At 28.5% G+C, this 19,018-nt stretch overlaps 1 protein-coding gene across 1 annotated transcript; it reads left to right on the plus strand.

The window, feature by feature from the left end:
* The first annotated feature begins 7,985 nt into the window (after positions 1-7,985).
* LOC108868771 (CBL-interacting serine/threonine-protein kinase 4) lies at positions 7,986-18,081 on the plus strand. The gene has a single exon (XM_033272428.1). The coding sequence runs from the start codon at positions 13,754-13,756 to the stop codon at positions 15,083-15,085; it is 1,332 nt and encodes a 443-aa protein (XP_033128319.1). The 5' UTR covers positions 7,986-13,753; the 3' UTR covers positions 15,086-18,081.
* Positions 18,082-19,018: the final 937 nt, after the last annotated feature.

Here is a 19,018-nt window from a genome sequence, read left to right on the forward strand (position 1 = left end):
AACTTTTTAAGGGGAAATTACGTGTTTACCACTTTCATGGTATCACTTTTCATTTTTACCACCACTAAAGAGCTTGACTGGTTCAAACGCAGCGGTTGCGGTTGCGATTGCGAGAGTTTGTAGATGCGGGCGGTTGCGGTTTCTAGCGGTTTTAAGAAATTTGTACGACTGGTACTGTGATTAAAAATTGGTGCGTTTGCGGGTGACTTATGACTAGTTAACTACCTAATGTGGTAACAATCAAATAATAAATTAACAATATTTATATTTAATATAATTATAAAAATATAAAAAATCATAAAATTATAATAAATATAAAACTTATATTTATAAAGTTATAATTTTAATTTTTAAAAATTTATTGAAATTGTTTTTATTATAAAATTTTATAATATTAATTAAAATATAATAGATATATTCTAATATTTTCATAATTTCAATTTTAAATTTTTTATTAAATATTTTTACTTTTGTATATATATTGTTTTAAAAAAAGAAAAAAATTTACCCTTCTGCAACCACCCGCAACCGCAACCGCTAGGTGGAGCCAGCTTTTGAATTTATGAGATTCATAGCGGTTTGAAGCGGTTTAGAGCGATTTGAGTGATTGTTGTACACCGCCGACAACCGCTATCAGCCGCAAAAGCTGCGTTTGCGGGTGGTAGCGGGAAAACCAGTCGCCCCCTAAGGAGACATTTTCAAAAATACATTCTTCATTAAGTGACAAAAGATTCTTATGCCCTTGTTATTTATATATATAATAAATTATTATTTAAATAAAAAAAAAGAAATAAAGAAATAAAAAAAAAAAAAAAATAAAAAAAATAAAAAAAATAAAAAAAATAAAAAAAATAAGAAAATTTAAAATTTAAAAAATTTTAAAAAAATTTTAAAAAATGTTTTCGAATTATACTTTTCAAATTCGAACTTTTTTATAACAAAAAAAATTTCAATTTTTTTTTTATTTTTTTTTTCAAATTTGTTTTGAAAAACGAAAATTATGTTTGAAACTATTTTTAAAATTTTTTTAAGTATTTAATTATATATTTATTAGAATCCTAAATTTCACATTCCAAAAACCCTATCCCACCACTCAACTCTAAACCCTAAGTCTATATTAGTTAACCCTAAGGGTATAATTATCTTTTACCCCTTCATTAAAAATGATGATAAAAGTGTTTAGTGCAAACACGAAAATTGGTACTATATGAATGTGCTATTTGTGGTAATTTCCCACTTTTTAATTGATATTATTATTAAATGCTAAAACTTGTAACACTTGTGCGGACTAATATATATACCAAACAAATTTTATTTTTAAAGATAACTTATTTAATTAAAATCTAAGCTATTAAATTAAATAATTATTAAATTGATATAAAAAATTATCAAATTTTAATATCCTTACTAACAATTGTTGAATTAAATTCACTTTTTATTTCATAAAATTTTATATTTATATATGTCTGGTGTAAATGATACATGAAATTCTACATTAACACACAAAATATCTGGCACAACCAGACATTTCCATTACATCTGCTCCAATGAAACAAAGGTTGACGACCATCATCAAGATCGTCCTCACAATGTTGAACTTTCATCATTAAGCAATGACACGCAAGAAAATATCACTTTAGTGGTTTCAACAGAATTATTAATCTTGTAACTTACCCATTTCTCATATAGAAAATATATAACTTTGTATAAACTAAATAGAATTTCAACCCACATTTCTAGCTATAACCAAAAAATATCTAACAAGCACAACATACATCATTCGAGATATTCAATCCATGAATAGATTTTATTGGATCAAAATATTCTTTGCTAATATCCAAACCATCATTAAACAATTTTTATTAGAAATCTTAATTGTGTTGAAGGCATTAGAAACATTCGCAACTCCTAAAACAGCAACAAAATAAAAACAACTAATAAACATTATATATCATCTACAATTTATATCTTAGAAACTATGATACATAAAAATTACAGATTAATAGATATGTATTTTCGCATAAAAACAAACAAAGGAACACATAAAAATATAACTGAATATTAAAAATTCAAATCAGTATCATGTCAAAAAATAACACAATTTAAAATTAAGCGCTCTATAAATCATATTATATGTCATTGAATAGTTAATTCTAAATTAAATATATACTAGGGCTTGATCCGCACACCTGTACAGGTATTTATTTTCAATTTTATATATAAAATTATTATTTAAATGTTTATTAGTTACTATTTTAAATATTTATCATATTTAAATTTTTTTTATAACCACCATTGTGAAATAGTTTACATGTTGGAAACAAATATTAATCCATGCTCCATATCAAATTTTCGATAAAAAATGAATAATTGATATGTTTGAGTAATATCTCTTTTAACATGAAATCATTTTCCAACTATATACTATCTATACTATTATTTATGAAGTGATTTAGCTTATTTGTCATGATTTTCATGGTTTTAGGTAATTTTGCTTATTTGTCAAGTTTTAATTAGATTTAAGTTGAGTCATTAATTTATTAATAGTTTTTAGTTGAATCCATAATTTATTATTTTAATTTAAATAATATAACTTTAAAATATGTAATTTGATATATATATATATATATATATAATTATTTTGATTTTGCTTATTTGTCATATTTTCCATGATTTCAGTCAATTTTGCTTATTTGTCATGTTTTATTAGGTTGTAGCTTAGTCATTGATTTATTAATAATTTTTAGCTGAATAACTAATTTATTAATTTAAAAATATCCGTAATGAATTTTATATATAATTAAAAATGAATTTTGATTTATAATATTTAAATATATATGTTATATTAAAAAAAAATTTTGTTTATCTTATTTTATTAGGTTTTAAGCTTTTATATAGGTCATTGATTTATTATTAGTTTTTAACTGAGTATTTATTAATTTTCACAAAACCCGTAATGAATTTTATATATAATAAAACACACATTTTCTTTTAATAATATTAAATTTATGTTATATTAAATAATTAATTATAAACTAATATAATAAAATTGTGAAAATATATTTAAAAATTAAGAGAATTCTTATATATTTTGTGTTGCTATCTGAAAACAATATTTTTTATTATAAAGTAAAAAAACTAAGATATAAAACAGTTTATAATTAAATATTAGTCAAACAAAAATACTCATATAAAGATATTTTCTAAACTATTTCTAATATATGAGAGTTTTAAAACTTTTAACACAATAATAAGTACATAGTTTGAGACACATTTTTTGACATATATAAATAATTTGATGTTTTATTTAACGATTTAAAATTATAAATAGTAACTTAACTTGTGACTAAGTTCAAAACAAATTTTCTTGCTTTTACTTTAAACCAGTTTAAGTTTAATCCGTGAAACACTGTAGCTTCAGTTGGTGACCACTAGAAGAATGAAAAAAATGAACAAAATAAAAAATAAAACTTCATTTGAGGAATTGAAAAAGTAAAAAAAAAATTATGAATTTTTGTTTATTTTGTTCCTTATCAAAATTGCATAGGGAATTTTTTTTTCTTATAAATTCATTCCTCCATGGAGAATTTAGCAGAAGAAAAGGATCTACCTTTCAATAATTTGACTTAAATTTCAACATAACTGGTATAAATTTTGAGAAACAAAGAATTCACCATAATTCTTTTTCCTTCAGCATGTTCACCAATTAGAGTTTTATAATGTCGATTTTTAGATTAATAAAACATAAAATAGTAAATATTCCTAAGATGATTATTCATGCATGTGCGGACAAAACACCTAGTTTTAAATATGTTGATTACATATGAATAAATATTCCATTATAAACATTAAATATTATTCTACAAGTAATTTTATGAAATTTAAAATTTTATATAGATAAATTTATGGGCAATTGTCCTAGATAGACATTTGTCACAAAAAGGGATTTTAAGGAGGAAAATGACCAAAATGATTATATGTTTTCAAATTCGAAATTCTTTATAATTTTTTTTGAAAATTTAATTTAATTTATTTTTCAAGTTTTCTTTTTGAAATTCGAAAATACTTTTTGAAACTATTTTTTAAACCCTAAACTATATTCCCGATTCTCTATCTCTTAATTCTAAACCCTAAGATCTAGATTAATTAACCCTACGAGTATAAATGTATATTTTAAAGTAGATTTTGATATTGAATATATATTTGTTGTATAAGAATATCATTATATTACAATGGATACCAAATATTTTTTTTCTTTTCTTGTTATATTATTCTATAACTTTCATTTTTCTGTATACAATGTACTTTTTACCGCAGATCAAATGATAAATAATGCAATAGTTAAATAAATATTTAGAGTTTTTTTTTGTTTCTATATTATTCTTCTACACTGATATATTTAATTAAAAACATTATTATGTTATTATATAATATAAATATACTACTTATTTTAGGACACAAGAAAAATTATAAATGTTTCAATATTATAAGAAGATTTTATTTTGATAATATATCTTACGAAAATATATTGAATGTATTTTTGTAGGGAAACTTAATTATTAACACAATAAGAATTAAATTACTTGAAGTTCTAGTTGTTTTTTATGTCCATTCTAATTTATTCATGTACAGCAATATATATATATATATTAAATTCGTTGTTATATATATTATAAATGGAATATTTATTTTTTACAATAATATATGTATATATATATATATATATATATATATGTTTCAATGGAATATATTAAATGGTAAAACGCTTTTTCAAAATAATTTAATGATATATAACGCTTTGATTGAAAAATATTGACAATTAAATGTGTCATTAGAACATGTAATCAGATCAGTTGGGCCCTATTGACAACTTTTATTCGATTAAGCCCAACACTATAGTAACTTTCACAAAATAGAATATTTCAGGGCCTTGGTTTTAGGCAATAAAATCTCTAAATATCTAACTTTGAAATTTTAACAAAAAAAAAAAGAAATTTGATCAATGGCATTCTTTTGTAATTATTGAGTAAAACTCAGGGTTAAATACTATTTGTACTCTTGTTTTAATAGTTTAGATGCTAAAATTGGTTTAATACTAATAAACCATATATAACTAGATAAACCTAACTATGATATGTTCACTTAAATTTTGTTAATATCCATTAATTATCCTGAATAGAATGACAATCCTACTATATAAAAGGGACTAAATTCAAAGCTTTTGGGACTATCCACCTCAGCCAAAATATTCTCATCCAAAAAGAATTAAAAATAAATGTCATTTAGAAGATAATTAACTAACATACAACTTTTGATATTTCTAGAAATTTCAAATTTGTAACTACTAATTTATTAATAGAATCATATATCTATATTGAATTATGTTATATTTTTAATCGTTAGACTTCAAGGGTAAATTAATAATCAAATTTGTAACTACTAATTTATTAATAGAATCATATATCTATATTGAATTATGTTCTATTTTTAATCGTTAGACTTCAAGGGTAAATAAATTATTAATTTATAATATATATAGTTTATAACTTTATATTGTAGTTATAAATAAAGAGAAAATAACCGGAAAAGGTGAAGAAGCTCATGTAAAATTATGTAATTAAAATGGTAAAATGGTGAGTATGATGACGTGAATCTAAGAAAATTTGTTATACAAATTAAGGTGATTTCTTCGTCCACTATAATGATTTAAAATAAAATATATATTCACATAAATAAGTCAATATTTGTTGTTTTTTTTTGTAAGATGTTAAGATTATCATTTTTTGAAAGGTTACACTGTTGTTTTTAAACAACTTATTACAGCAAGGAAACAAAAACAACCAACAACAACTCAAGGTAAAAAAAACCTTAAGGAAGTTTTATACAAGAAAGATAAAAAGAAGTAGAGAAGAGGAGAAAGAAGAACTTGCCGGGTAAGAGAGGAGACGGTCACGCATCATACGGTCGAGAGAGGCAAGGATGACTAATGAAGGTGAGGAGACAGCTGTGAACACACGAGCATTACGCTCTTTCCACAGTAGGTAGATGGCTGACCGAAAGTAGAGCTTGATGACTGGAGTAGCATGCGTATCTGCGTTGACGCGAGGTTGATTGATCCAGGCTATATAAAAGGGACTAAATTCAAGGCTTTTGGGACTATCCACCTCAGCCAAAATATTCTCATCCAAAAAGAATTAGAAATAAATGTCATTTAGAAGATAATTAACTAACATACAACTTTTGTTATTTCTAAAAATTTCAAATTTGTAACTACTAATTTATTAATAGAATCATATATCTATATTGAATTATGTTCTATTTTTAATCATTAGACTTCAAGGGTAAATAAATTATTAATTTATAATATATATAGTTTATAACTTTATACTGCAGTTATAATTAAAGAGAAAATAACCGGGGAGGGTAAAGAAGCTCATGTAAAATTATGTAATTAAAATGGTAAAATGGTGAGTATGATGACGTGAATCTAAGAAAATTTGTTATACAAATTATGGTGTTTTTTTCGTCCACTATAATGATTTAAAATAAAATATATATTCACATAAATAAGTCAATATTTGTTGTTTTTTTGTAAGATGTTAAGATTATCATTTTTTGAAAGGTTACACTGTTGTTTTTAAACAACTTATTACAGCAAAGAAACAAAAACAACCAACAACAACTCAAGGTAAAAAAAATCTTAAGGAAGTTTTATACAAGAAAGATAAAAAGAAGTAGAGAAGAGGAGAAAGAAGAACTTGCCGGGTAAGAGAGGAGACGGTCACGCATCATACGGTCGAGAGAGGCAAGGATGACTGATGGAGGTGAGGAGACAGCTGTGAACACACGAGCATTACGCTCTTTCCACAGCAGGTAGATGGCTGACTGAAAGTAGAGCTTGATGACTGGAGTAGCATGCGTATCTGCGTTGACGCGAGGTTGATTGATCCAGGCTGCAACAGAGTGTAGATCAGCCGGAGGAGAAATCCAAACTTCAACAGCAAAAGGCTCCCATATCAAGCGAGTGAAAGAGCACTCAAAGAAGAGATGATGGTGAGTCTCTATTTCCAGATTACAAAGGACGCATGTTCCTGAGACATTTAACCCCCAACGCCTCAAGCGATCCTTGGTTGGCAGTCTTCTCCGCAAAGCCAGCCATGATATAAACGTATTACGTAGAATATGTTCCTTGAACCAAATAGTCTTGTGCCAATATTTGTTGTTGATAGTGTTTATATTCTTTTCTGACATTAGTATCTATATTTTTTAGTAAACTGATCCAAAGAGATTAATTTGTGGAGCTAACCAAACAAAGATTATAGTGTTTACTTTGGAAAAAGTAATAGGTTGAATGATAGATGGCGTGCGTGTTTTTTCACATGGAAATCTGCACATATATTAAAATCGTAAGATTTGAATCATAGAGAAAATATAGTGCATATGACTGAAGTTGGTTCATTCTGAAACTAAAGATGGCTAAAATTCTTTTTTGTCAAAATGCATAGATGTGAATTTTATTCTCCATTGCTTATAACAGTGTAATAAACTCCATGTGTAAAGGAGAAAAAATGTTATATAAGTGAAAACAAATTTTTTTTTTTTGTGCCTATAGGCTCTTCGCAATTTGAAGAAGAAAGAACATATTGTGTGAAAATCTTTGGCTCGGTCAAATTTTATCCAGTTGTTTATAAAACTGTTGTTATCTGATTCATGTAATTTTTCAGTGTTGATTTAAAAGCCCAAAAAACTCATCTATACTGACTTTTTGATATATTTTTTCTGTGATTTGAATTTAAAAAGAGATAAAACTTTCGATAAATTATGTAAACTCAGAACAAGTATTTAGCTTTAAAAAGCATTTACATGTTTCAAACTTAAAATATATACATATATAATGTTTAAAATTATGCATATAAAACCTGTGTAAAATGTGCCTGAATATGTTTCTCTTCTTTAATGTGTTAATCGTACTATATATAACATTATTTTAAAATTTCAAAAAGTTTATGTCACATACAAAAAACCATCAATAAAAAATATAATTCTCCATCTACAACAAGAAAAATGAAAAATTATAAACATATAAATTTAAATTAAGAAAAACTAACATTGGAAAAACAAGAAGTTAATGTAAAAAAAAACCGACAAATAATATTATAAATAAAATAAATTTATAAGACACAATCCGCGCAAAGCGCGGAGAAAATCTCTAGTATACATAAAGATCTTTAAGTTACTATTACTAAAATAAATATAAGACAAAATTAATTATGATACTACCGTTAGAATTCTTTAATATCCATCAATTATCCTAATAAGTAAAATGGTTTATTAAAACTAATCGAGAACATGACAAATCAGTCATTTCTTAAATAATAGTGGTAGAATTTGTTATATTCATTAATTATACTCAGCCTAAAATCATGGAAAACATGATAATTCAGCTAAATCACTTCTTAAATAATAGTATTAATATATTCGGATAAAAGAAACAAAACATAAATTGGACAAAATAAAAGACGTTTTTAGCCTACATTAGGAGATTATCCCTCTGTGTTATCGCTGACACCTCTGCTGCTTTCACCAAGGCCGTAGCATCATGGCGGTAGCTTCAGCGTCCTCAAAATTATCCGGCCAAGTGTAGCTACTCTGGTCAAAACTAACAAGTGAGCTGTGGGAATGTGACCCATATTGATCCATTGTTAACATTACCAGGGCCGTTTTAGTCATCACGGCAGACAATCTCTTGTAATTGTTTTGGTATGCGGTGAGAACTTTCAAACCAAAGACCCAAATATGTTGGATTTGAAAGTGAGAGAAGAATTTCTTACATAGTTTAGTCTCCTCCATTTGGGGTGCGAATGCTGGTTATTATGTCGGTATATATACCATCTTCACCAACTATGAATATTCTGTAGCGAATCTCACCTCTGAGAACTGTAGGACCGTCATACACTCCATGACCCAAATAAAAGCTTCACATTCTGCATGTAAAGATGTCTACTAGGGAAATTCATTGACCCCATAATCTTGTCATTTGAAACTCTTGTGCACGAAAACCATCCTTGTCATGAAAATTTATCTTGTCAACTCGATGATCCATCTACATAACACCATCACATATCTCCTTCTTGTTATCCCATTTGCGAGCAATATGTATCATCTAGATTTTTTAACATCGTTAATTTGTGGTTTAGTCGGCAATTTTCTCTTTATTTCTGCTAGACACAAGATCTCTTATGGGTTTCCATTTTTTTATAGTTCTTGTCATTTCTATTTTTTCCAAATGTACCATAAAATCCATAGAAAATAATTGAAGTCATGATCCTTAGGAAGTCTCCAAAACAAATAATTCATGTTCACGAATATCAATGATACTGGAAAAACTCATGGATTAGATGAAATTTGTGACATCGCCCATATTTAAATTGCTGGTGGACATTCAAATAGGATGTGATTAATTGATTTGTCATCTGCACCACATGTACTGAATTCCTCTTGACTTTAAAGCCTTAGTAATTGGTAAATATCTTGATAATGCTTGCCAAACAAAATGTTTAAATTTTGGACAGAATTGAAGCTTCCAAGTGTACACCAAAAGTGGTTTAGTGTTTGGACTATAATACTATGTGTTTGTATTCATATCTGGGTATAATTTTCTGTTTTATATCTTGATTTCACTGTATACCTCCCAAATAATATATAATGTCATCCATATGTATCTAGTTTAGAGGTTCGACTCACTGCCATACTTTGAATGATTTTCACATCATCCGGGTGAATATATTGCCTTAAGAAAAATTTACATTCCAAGTATGATCCACCAGATTAATAAGATTATCCATATTAAGTAAAAGTAGGAAATTCATTTTGAAGTTTTGGTAATGCTGACCTCGGACGAGGAGCGGAAATCCAAGAATCATTCCATATTGACATAGATTTCCATGTACACACTGATTTGATTAGCCATTTTTTAACTAGAATTGAGCAAAAATCATACTTCTCCAGCCATATGATGTCGAATATGATTTTATTCGATCCAAAAAATATGAGTTTTGATAATACCTCCCTCTAAAGAAATTTGCAAATAAATATTTTGGCTCTCTATCAGTTTCAAAAATATTTTGCTAATAAAAAAATATTGAAATTTTGTAGGTCACAAAAAACTAATCTCCCATCTTCTTTATCTCTGCACACTTTTTCATATGAATACCATACATACCTTTTACGTTTCCTCTACTTCTCCACCAAAATTTTTCTATTATACTCATTAGTGTTTTCATCACCATTTTTGTCAACCTAAAACATGACATAACATGTGCAGCCATCGCTGATGTTATTTTTTTTCCTCCTTTTGTAAGAAAGCGAAATGTCCAACTGTTCACTTTATTATTAATCTCCCTATTTCCGAAACCAAAATTTTGGGTCTTTGACCCGCTTTAACTCTCTAAGATTTCTAAATAATTACTCATTCTCCCGATGGTTGTTATCCCCATGAGGTTTTGTATTTCCACCCTCGTGTCTTATATGACCTTATGAGGAACTGTAAAGGTAATTTGGAGACAATAATTTGTTGACCAGACACATGCTCATACACTTTAAGGATATTTAAAATAACCTTGCATTCTTCTTTTTTCTTCAAGAAAAAATAAATTATCATCTGCAAATAGATGAGGGATTTCGTACATAAAATAAAAAAGATAGGGTGATAAAAGATCTTCTTGCGTCAATCATCTTTTTGGTATAATATGTGTTTTAGTTGTCCATTTATGACGATTTTGTATTTTACCAATGGGATGCATTTCAACAGCCAGGAAACCCATACCTGTGAAAAATACCATTTTAGGAAGAAGTTGTTGTATAGAAAGCCATTCAAATCAATAATATGCCTAACTCATTTCCGTCTTTAGTGAGGCATTTTTCTTACATAAATTATTTGTTCGTAGCTCATGAAACATCTTCAAGAAATTAATATATTGTCTGAATATAGACGTTCTGACATAAACACAAACTGAATCTCCAAAATCAACATTAGAAGTAATACTTTCAATCAATGACAAAGCACGTTCAAAAATAGTTTTATATCCCACTTACACAAATTAAATGGCCGTAACTCCGTCATATTACTTGACCTAATTTTTTTTGGAATAAGAAAAATGTTAATTATATTTAATCTTTGATCAAATGATCTCGAGTGTAGAAAACTATGTTAACGGTAACAACAAAATCCGCTTTAATGATTGACCACGATTGCTGGAAAAGGCTATAATACCATCCAGCCCAAAATTTCTTGGATACATCATAAATAATGTTGATTTCACTTCCTCCTCAAATGACATAGATGCCAATCTAGTATTTTGATAAACCGTAATCAACTCTCAAACTTCCTTAAAATTCTTCAAAACCAAATTAGGACATCTACTGAAATAAATCCTTAAAACTCTTAATCGTAACTCCTTCCACCTCCGATTCCAAAGTGACCTAGGTGTAAACCAACTATTTTTTTTAGAATTAAATCAATATATTAATAAACATACAAGAATAACACATTTTATATCATAACGAATGTAAATGACAAAAAAAACTAAGTAGACGACTAGAAGTAACTTTAATGAAGAAATAAATAAATGAGACAACTTCCATTATCATGAATGTATCTCTATATATATCGTTAGGATGTTCTTGTGAAGAATAAAGAATAAGTAAGAAAAATTAACAGAATAGATGTCAAGAACAGTAACAACATCATGTGCATATGAAGAAACGTTGTTGTATAAAAAGCCAGTCCAGTCGATAGTATACCGTACTCATATTTGTCTTTATTTTTAGATATTTTTCTTAAATGGGTTATTTATTCGTAACTTGTGAAACATATTTAAGAAATTAATATATTTTCGACGTCACGACACAAACGTAGTCTGAGTGTCCAAAATCGACTTTGGAAGTAATACCTTCAGTCTTTGACAAAGTACCTTTGAAATAATTTTATTTAAACTAAATGGCCATAACTCCGTCATATGATTTGACCTAACCTTTTTTAGAAATCAAATAAATATTAGTTACATTTAATCTTTTATCAAATGATCCCGAGTCTAGAAAAATGTTAACGATAACAACAACATCCACTTCAATGACTGACCACGATTGTTGGAAAAAGACTATCATGCCATCCAGTCCGGAATTTTTTGGATACGCTATCATAAATAATGTTGATTTCATGTTATCCTTAATTTCGATAGAAGCTAATCTAGTATTTTGATTAACCATAATCTACTCTAGAAACCTCCTTAAATTTTCTTCAAAAAACCAGATAGAGACATCGACTGAAATAAATCCTTAAAATACTTAACCGTAACCCCTTCCACCTCCGATTCCGAAGTGATCCAAGTGTAAAAAAAATATTTTAGTTGAATTAAGTAAACATATTTAATATACATACAAGAATAACATATTTAATATCATAACAAAGGTAAACGACAAAAAAAAATCTAAGTGGAAGACTAGAAGTAACTGTAATGAAGAAAGAAATCAATGAGACAACTTTCATTATCATGAATGTATATATATATATATAGTTAGAATGTTCTTGTGAAGAGTAAGGAATAAATAAAAAAGAAAAATTTAAAAATAGATGTCAAGAACAGTAACAACAGCATGTGCATATGAAGAAAAGTTATTGCCTATCTTTAAATTGTAAAATTATGGTTAAGATGCTTTTACAAACTGTAACTAACTGAAATTAGGAGATGTAGGAAACAATAAATAAAATTCAAATTCAAATGTATTTTTTTTTCTTTTCCTAATATTGATGCAATATGCACTAAATAAATTATTAATGAAGTTTTTTTGAATAATTAATGATTATTAAAATCTTTCAAGCTATTGCAGTAAATGTTAAATTATCATTAAACCATTCCTTCCACACAGCTGTCAAAACAGACAATAAAATAACTGTATATAGTAACGTATTACAGAAAACAGTGTCCAATTATGGCTGTTATTTGTTTACTCTAATACTTGTTAACTTCTTGCAACAGACATTTCCCATCAAAATCAATTTCAGATGCAAATAATTTTTGTTTTACTTCAAGCATGATGTATAAACACTAAATTTCAACACACTAAATTTCAAAGTTAATTTATCACACAATTCTTAGATAAAGTTTAAACATTTGCATTTTCCGATTTTATTTTTGCTCCCCAAAAACTCTTAACGTCTTAGAAATATGCTTATATCGAAATAAAATAGCAATTCCTAGAAAAATAACTAAATGGTACAAACTAACATTGAAAAATTTGACATATTTTGACCATATTCTTTTCGGAATTCTTATATCACCTTTTATCTCAATACACCATTTTCTCATATATCTGTTTTTTTGGGTTTATTTGCAAAATAACAAAAAAAAAGAGAAATTAAATTTTTAGTAAGAGTTTAGAGAGAGATAGGAAGAAAAATAAAGAGAAATAGGATGTTTTTGGTAAGATAGTGGATTTGTGTTTTTTTTTTATGGTTACAGGGTGCAAATTCCTTTTTTTTTAACTGTAAGTAGTACAGTGTTTTCTTTTAATTGAAACTTAAGTAGTACAGTGTTACCAGCCTCACACATTTCTTACCACTATATCAACAGAGACCATCACACATTTCTCACCACTATCACACTCATAAAAGCTCTTACTCTTTCCTATAAAGACAGAAACTGAAAACACAGTTACTCACTTAACGTCCCTAAAACCTCCGAAATAAAATTCCATGTTGCCTCCGTCAACATCCCCACGGCAACCATCGTCACATCATATGGACTTACCCACTCCACAATCACCAGATAAATCCCCCGCGACGATTCTCCTCGGCAAATACGAACTCGGTCGCCTTCTCGGCAGCGGTAGCTTTGCCAAAGTCCATGTGGCTCGTTCCATCGAAACCGAACAACTTCTGGCCGTCAAAATCATCGACAAGAAGAGAACCGCAACGGCCGGTATGGAACCGATGATAATCCGGGAGATCGAAGCCATGCGCCGCCTCCAACACCATCCTAACGTTCTCACAATCCACGAGGTCATGGCCACTAAAACAAAGATCTATCTCGTCATGGAGCTCGCTGCCGGCGGAGAGATTTACACCAAGATTCGCGATTCTGGCCGCCTCAAGGAATCTGAGGCGCGTCGCTACTTCCAGCAGCTCGTCTCGGCGCTCACTTTCTGCCACCGAGAGGGAATCGCTCACCGCGACGTGAAGCCCCAGAATCTCCTCCTCGACAACGAGGGCAACCTCAAGGTCTCCGACTTCGGTTTATCCGCTTTGCCGGAGGACCGTAGGAGCACCGGAATGCTCCACACAGCTTGCGGCACGCCTGCTTACACAGCGCCGGAGGTGATTGCTCATAGACATTACGACGGCGCGAAGGCAGACTCGTGGTCGTGTGGCGTCTTCCTCTTTGTTCTTCTCGCAGGTTACGTCCCTTTTAATGATTGCCATATTGTACTAATGTACAGGAAGATCCAAGGGAGAGATTACAAGTTCCCAAACTGGATCTCGAAACCTGCTCGATCCATCATCTACAAGTTGCTCGATCCGAATCCGGAAACGAGGATGAGTATCGAAGCTGTAACTGAAACCAAATGGTTCAAGAAATCCCTAAAAACCTCCGAGTTTAAACCCAATGTCTTGGAATCGGATGAACGGTTGGGGCCACTGAGAAGTGATACGATCACAGCGTTTGATTTGATATCGTTATCGACGGAATGGGATCTATCGGGGCTGTTCGAGAGGAGGAAGATGAAGAGGACGAGGTTTACGGCTAGGGTTTCGGTGGAAGGAGTGGTGGAGAAGGCAAAGGCGATAGGGGAGAAGTTAGGGTTTAGGGTGAAGGAGAAGAGTGAAGCGAGGGTTGTGGCATTGAGTAAAGGAAGAACGACGGTGGTGGTCGAGGCGGTTGAGCTGGTGGAAGGTTTGGTTGTGGCGGAGATGAAGGTGGTGGAAGGTGTGGAGGAGGAGGAGGATGAGTCTCACTGGTCGGAGATAACTGTAGGGCTTGAGGAGATTGTGCTTGCATGGCACCATGACGTATCTAAAAAATGTTGAAATATGATTTGGCTTAATTATCAATGTTTCAGTTTTGTGAAATCTCTTCTTGTTTTCTTTTCGTTTTAGGATTTTTTCCTTGAATGTTATCAATGTTAAAAAAATTGAAAGGTGATAAAAGGATGTCTGAGAATCAGCTTATCCCAAAACTCAAGATAATATCCAAAACTCAAACCAAAGAAAGAATCTTTTCCTATGCAAAATTATCAAAGGATTTTAAAATTCAAAAGTTTGATAACAAAAGGATTTTCTCTAGTAAATTCAAAAGAAAATTATTAATTATTTTAAAAACTTTGGTAGATGCCAATCTAAAGTTGAAGAAGCGTTTTATCCAAAAATCAAAATATAAAAATTACTTTTTTCTCATAAAATCATTAAGATATTATTAACATTTGAAAACTATTTGGCAATGAATTTTCCCGCTTAAAATTATTAAAACTACTAATAATATACAAAATCTTAGTAGGTATTACTCAAAATGTTGAGAAGATTTTCATCCCAAATCTTATAAATAATTAATTTTTAGTTGTTGTCATAGAAATAGCATTTAAAAATCAAAAAGAATATTTTAGCATAAAATTGCCAAAATATTGTTTTTTGTAACTAATTGCCAAGATATTGTTAATAGTAATACTCAACAGTAATATTAAAATTTAATGATAGGTACGCTCAAGACGCACTATCAATTTTTTTTCAAAACTACAAATTATAATAAGTTTTTCCATATAAAGTTGTCAAAATATTAATAATGTTCAAAATTTGGTAAGTATTACTCAAAGATTTATGCAACATTTAATCGAGTGATTTTACTTTTGGTATCATTACGAGTTATTAAATTTGATGGCCACAATGTTTAATCAATGCAACATTATAAAATGAGAAAAAAAATTCTAAGGGTTACAGACCTCTTTGTCTAAGTAATGTTAATTAAATGGTTTTAAGAAAAAAAATGAAATTATAAAAAATTATTTTAACAAAGTTTAGAATTTCAGAAATGAAAATGGAGATGCATGTAAGTAAAAGATATCCAAATTAGTTAGCACCACTTACCAAATTTGTTATATTTCATTCCTTAATTTTCCATAAAATATCATCAAATTCATTACATTCAATTGAATATTCCTTATTTGTCACTTTGACAAATTTTCTGGTTTTGACTAAACAATCCATAAGATTTTTAGTTGGTATATGAAATAGTGAAGATTTAACAATTCATATATTCATATAACAATGAAACACAAATAAAATCAATCAAATATCATAAACAAAATACATGACATATTTAGCGCCAAAGTAGTACACTAACTTCATTGGTTGTAATTACATAATTAGTTACTAGCCTTTCGACACTAATTAATAGTTTATTAATCTTCAACTGAGTTAAAAAAGTTCATCAAATTACATATATAGTATATACTTTATTGTATATAAAAATGTCTAATGTTATTAGTAGTTTATTTTGGTAAGAAGATAGTGATTATTTTTGTTTAATTGGTTTGTTTGATTAATAATCAAATCATATCTATATCCAACATTTTGGTAAAACAAATCAGTTCAATTCAGTTTGATTTTATAATTTGAAACATATATATTGAAAATAGTTGACTAATTTATTCGGAATTGCAATATTACTTTTTGTATTTGGCTCTTAATTGATTGATTACCTAAATATAGAAGCTTATCATTTCTTTTCAGGTGGATACTGTTGCATACTATCTCTCTGTCCTGAAACCGCTATTTCCAAATGGGATCAACGTGCTCTTCATGTTCACGGGCATTAGTGGTGGAGAAGTGGCGCTTCACCATCTCCAAATTCCAATGAAAACGGTTGTCTCTGTGGAGATCTCAGTGTGAATAGAAACATACCAGAAGTGGTCTTGAAGGTGAGCAGTCTTGCTTGTTCTTCGATTATTATAGGATTTTGGAGGTGGTTCGTGAGACAACAAAGGAGATGAGAAGATCCTTTTACTTAATTTAATAAAATACATTTGACTTTATAATAATTATTTTTTCTTGATAAAATTATTATTTGTGTTTCATTTTCCTCCCACATTTATTAACTATATATTTTTATGATACACAAGTTTGTGAGATATACTATGCACATATACAAAATTAGTTTGAATTACTTTATTATATTTTATTTTAAACTACTGATCAATTAAGTGATTTATGAAAACAAACATAAAATATTGACAATGTTAGATACTCAAAAGAATAACAAAAAAATCGTAGAGGTGTTTTAATTATCTACCAAAATAACATTTTGAATAAATTAGCAATCTTGACCTTATTATTACTGGAAGAAAGCTTCTTATATATGAAGATTTTTATTACAACATATATCTTACCTTTATGAAATATAAGCTTGATCGAATGTTAATAGCAGACGACTATTTTCCAAATCATTGTAACCTACCTATTAATGTTTCTCTGGCTAATAGGTAACTATTGTTCCAATTGCTTATGTTTGGGTCGAATTAATAGATATTTATAATTTAAAAAATAGCAGACGACTAATGCAAAGATATAATGTTAATTTGAGTATATTACAAATTGTAAAGAGTGTAATCCAATTTGTTAGGTTTATCAAGATGTAATTGTCAAGACAAAATGACAATTTTAGAAGACGCAACTGTTGGAAAACTTAATTGAATAAAACAATTAGACATTTAATATCATAACGAATGTAAATGACAAAAAAATCTAAGTAGACGACTAGAAGTAACTTTAATGAAGAAAAAAATAAATGAGACAACTTCCATTATCATGAATGTATCTCTATATATAGCAGACGACTAATGCAAAGATATAATGTTAAATTGTGTATATTACAAATTGTAAAGAGTTTAATACAATTTGTTAGGTTTATCAAGATGTAATTGTCAAGACAAAATGACAATTTTAGAAGACGCAACTGTTGGAAAAATTAATATAATAAAATAATTAACATGAATAATTGGTAACCGAGATAGGAAACAATAAAAGTTGTGGTTCAGAAATAATTATAAAGCGGTTTGAAAATTAAAAATAACGCACAAGTGCAATGTTTAATCATATTGCAATGGTTGATTACCAACTTTTGCAAACATTAATAATCAACGGAGACATTGGTTATTAAAGAATGCAATGGTTCACTTGAACAGTTGCAAATATTCATTTACATATTACAGTCATACATTCAAATGGTTTCTCTGATTCACTTAAAATCTCCAAGGATATATTTATTCTGTAAATTAAACTACAAATTTTATATTTTCTGATATGTTGATTTTTGTTCTACATGTATTTTGCTTGAATTGAACATAAGATAGAAATGTATAAAAAAATATGATAGAAGATTTGAAAAGTATGATCTCTGAATGAGATGTTTTACTAATTGAAATAAACAAACCTGTATAACAAATGATTTAAGATATGATTTTCTTATAAAAAGTGGTTATAAGCACAAATATAAAATGTATAATAAAATACAAATCTTAATAACATCAAGAAAGGAATTTTAAAGGAAATATCCTTGTAAAAATGTTTTATTTATATGGTTGTGAAAAATGTTATAATCATAATGAAGTTGCTAAAATCATTTATTATTTATCGTTGAACCATGACTTTATTGTATCAATATTTTCCCATCCGTGTCATCTATTATTTCCCAGCTCGGACTTAGTGGAAAATAATAAGTTGTTAGTAACACAATTTTATAATTGGTATGATACAAATTAGATACAGTCAAGATCTTTTTCTAGTCATTAATTGAAACTTGATACAATAGTCATTGGAATTAAACTGTCATGAAACTGCATCTGCAAATATCTGCAAAATTTTCTATGACCAGTAAAATGAAAGCGATTGAGATTTTTAAAAGTGTGATTAAGGACCATCAGGTTCTTGTCAAACGAAATCTTCTTCTGTTTCAATATTCTTGATGAGATT

The sequence above is a fragment of the Brassica rapa genome, chromosome A01 (genome assembly GCF_000309985.2).
Source record: "Brassica rapa cultivar Chiifu-401-42 chromosome A01, CAAS_Brap_v3.01, whole genome shotgun sequence".
In the NCBI taxonomy this organism is placed as follows: Eukaryota; Viridiplantae; Streptophyta; class Magnoliopsida; order Brassicales; family Brassicaceae; genus Brassica; species Brassica rapa.

Bases quoted from the DNA above. Each gene is read 5' to 3' on its own strand.
- LOC108868771 (XM_033272428.1), top strand. From the start codon at position 13,754: ATGTTGCCTCCGTCAACATCCCCACGGCAACCATCGTCACATCATATG.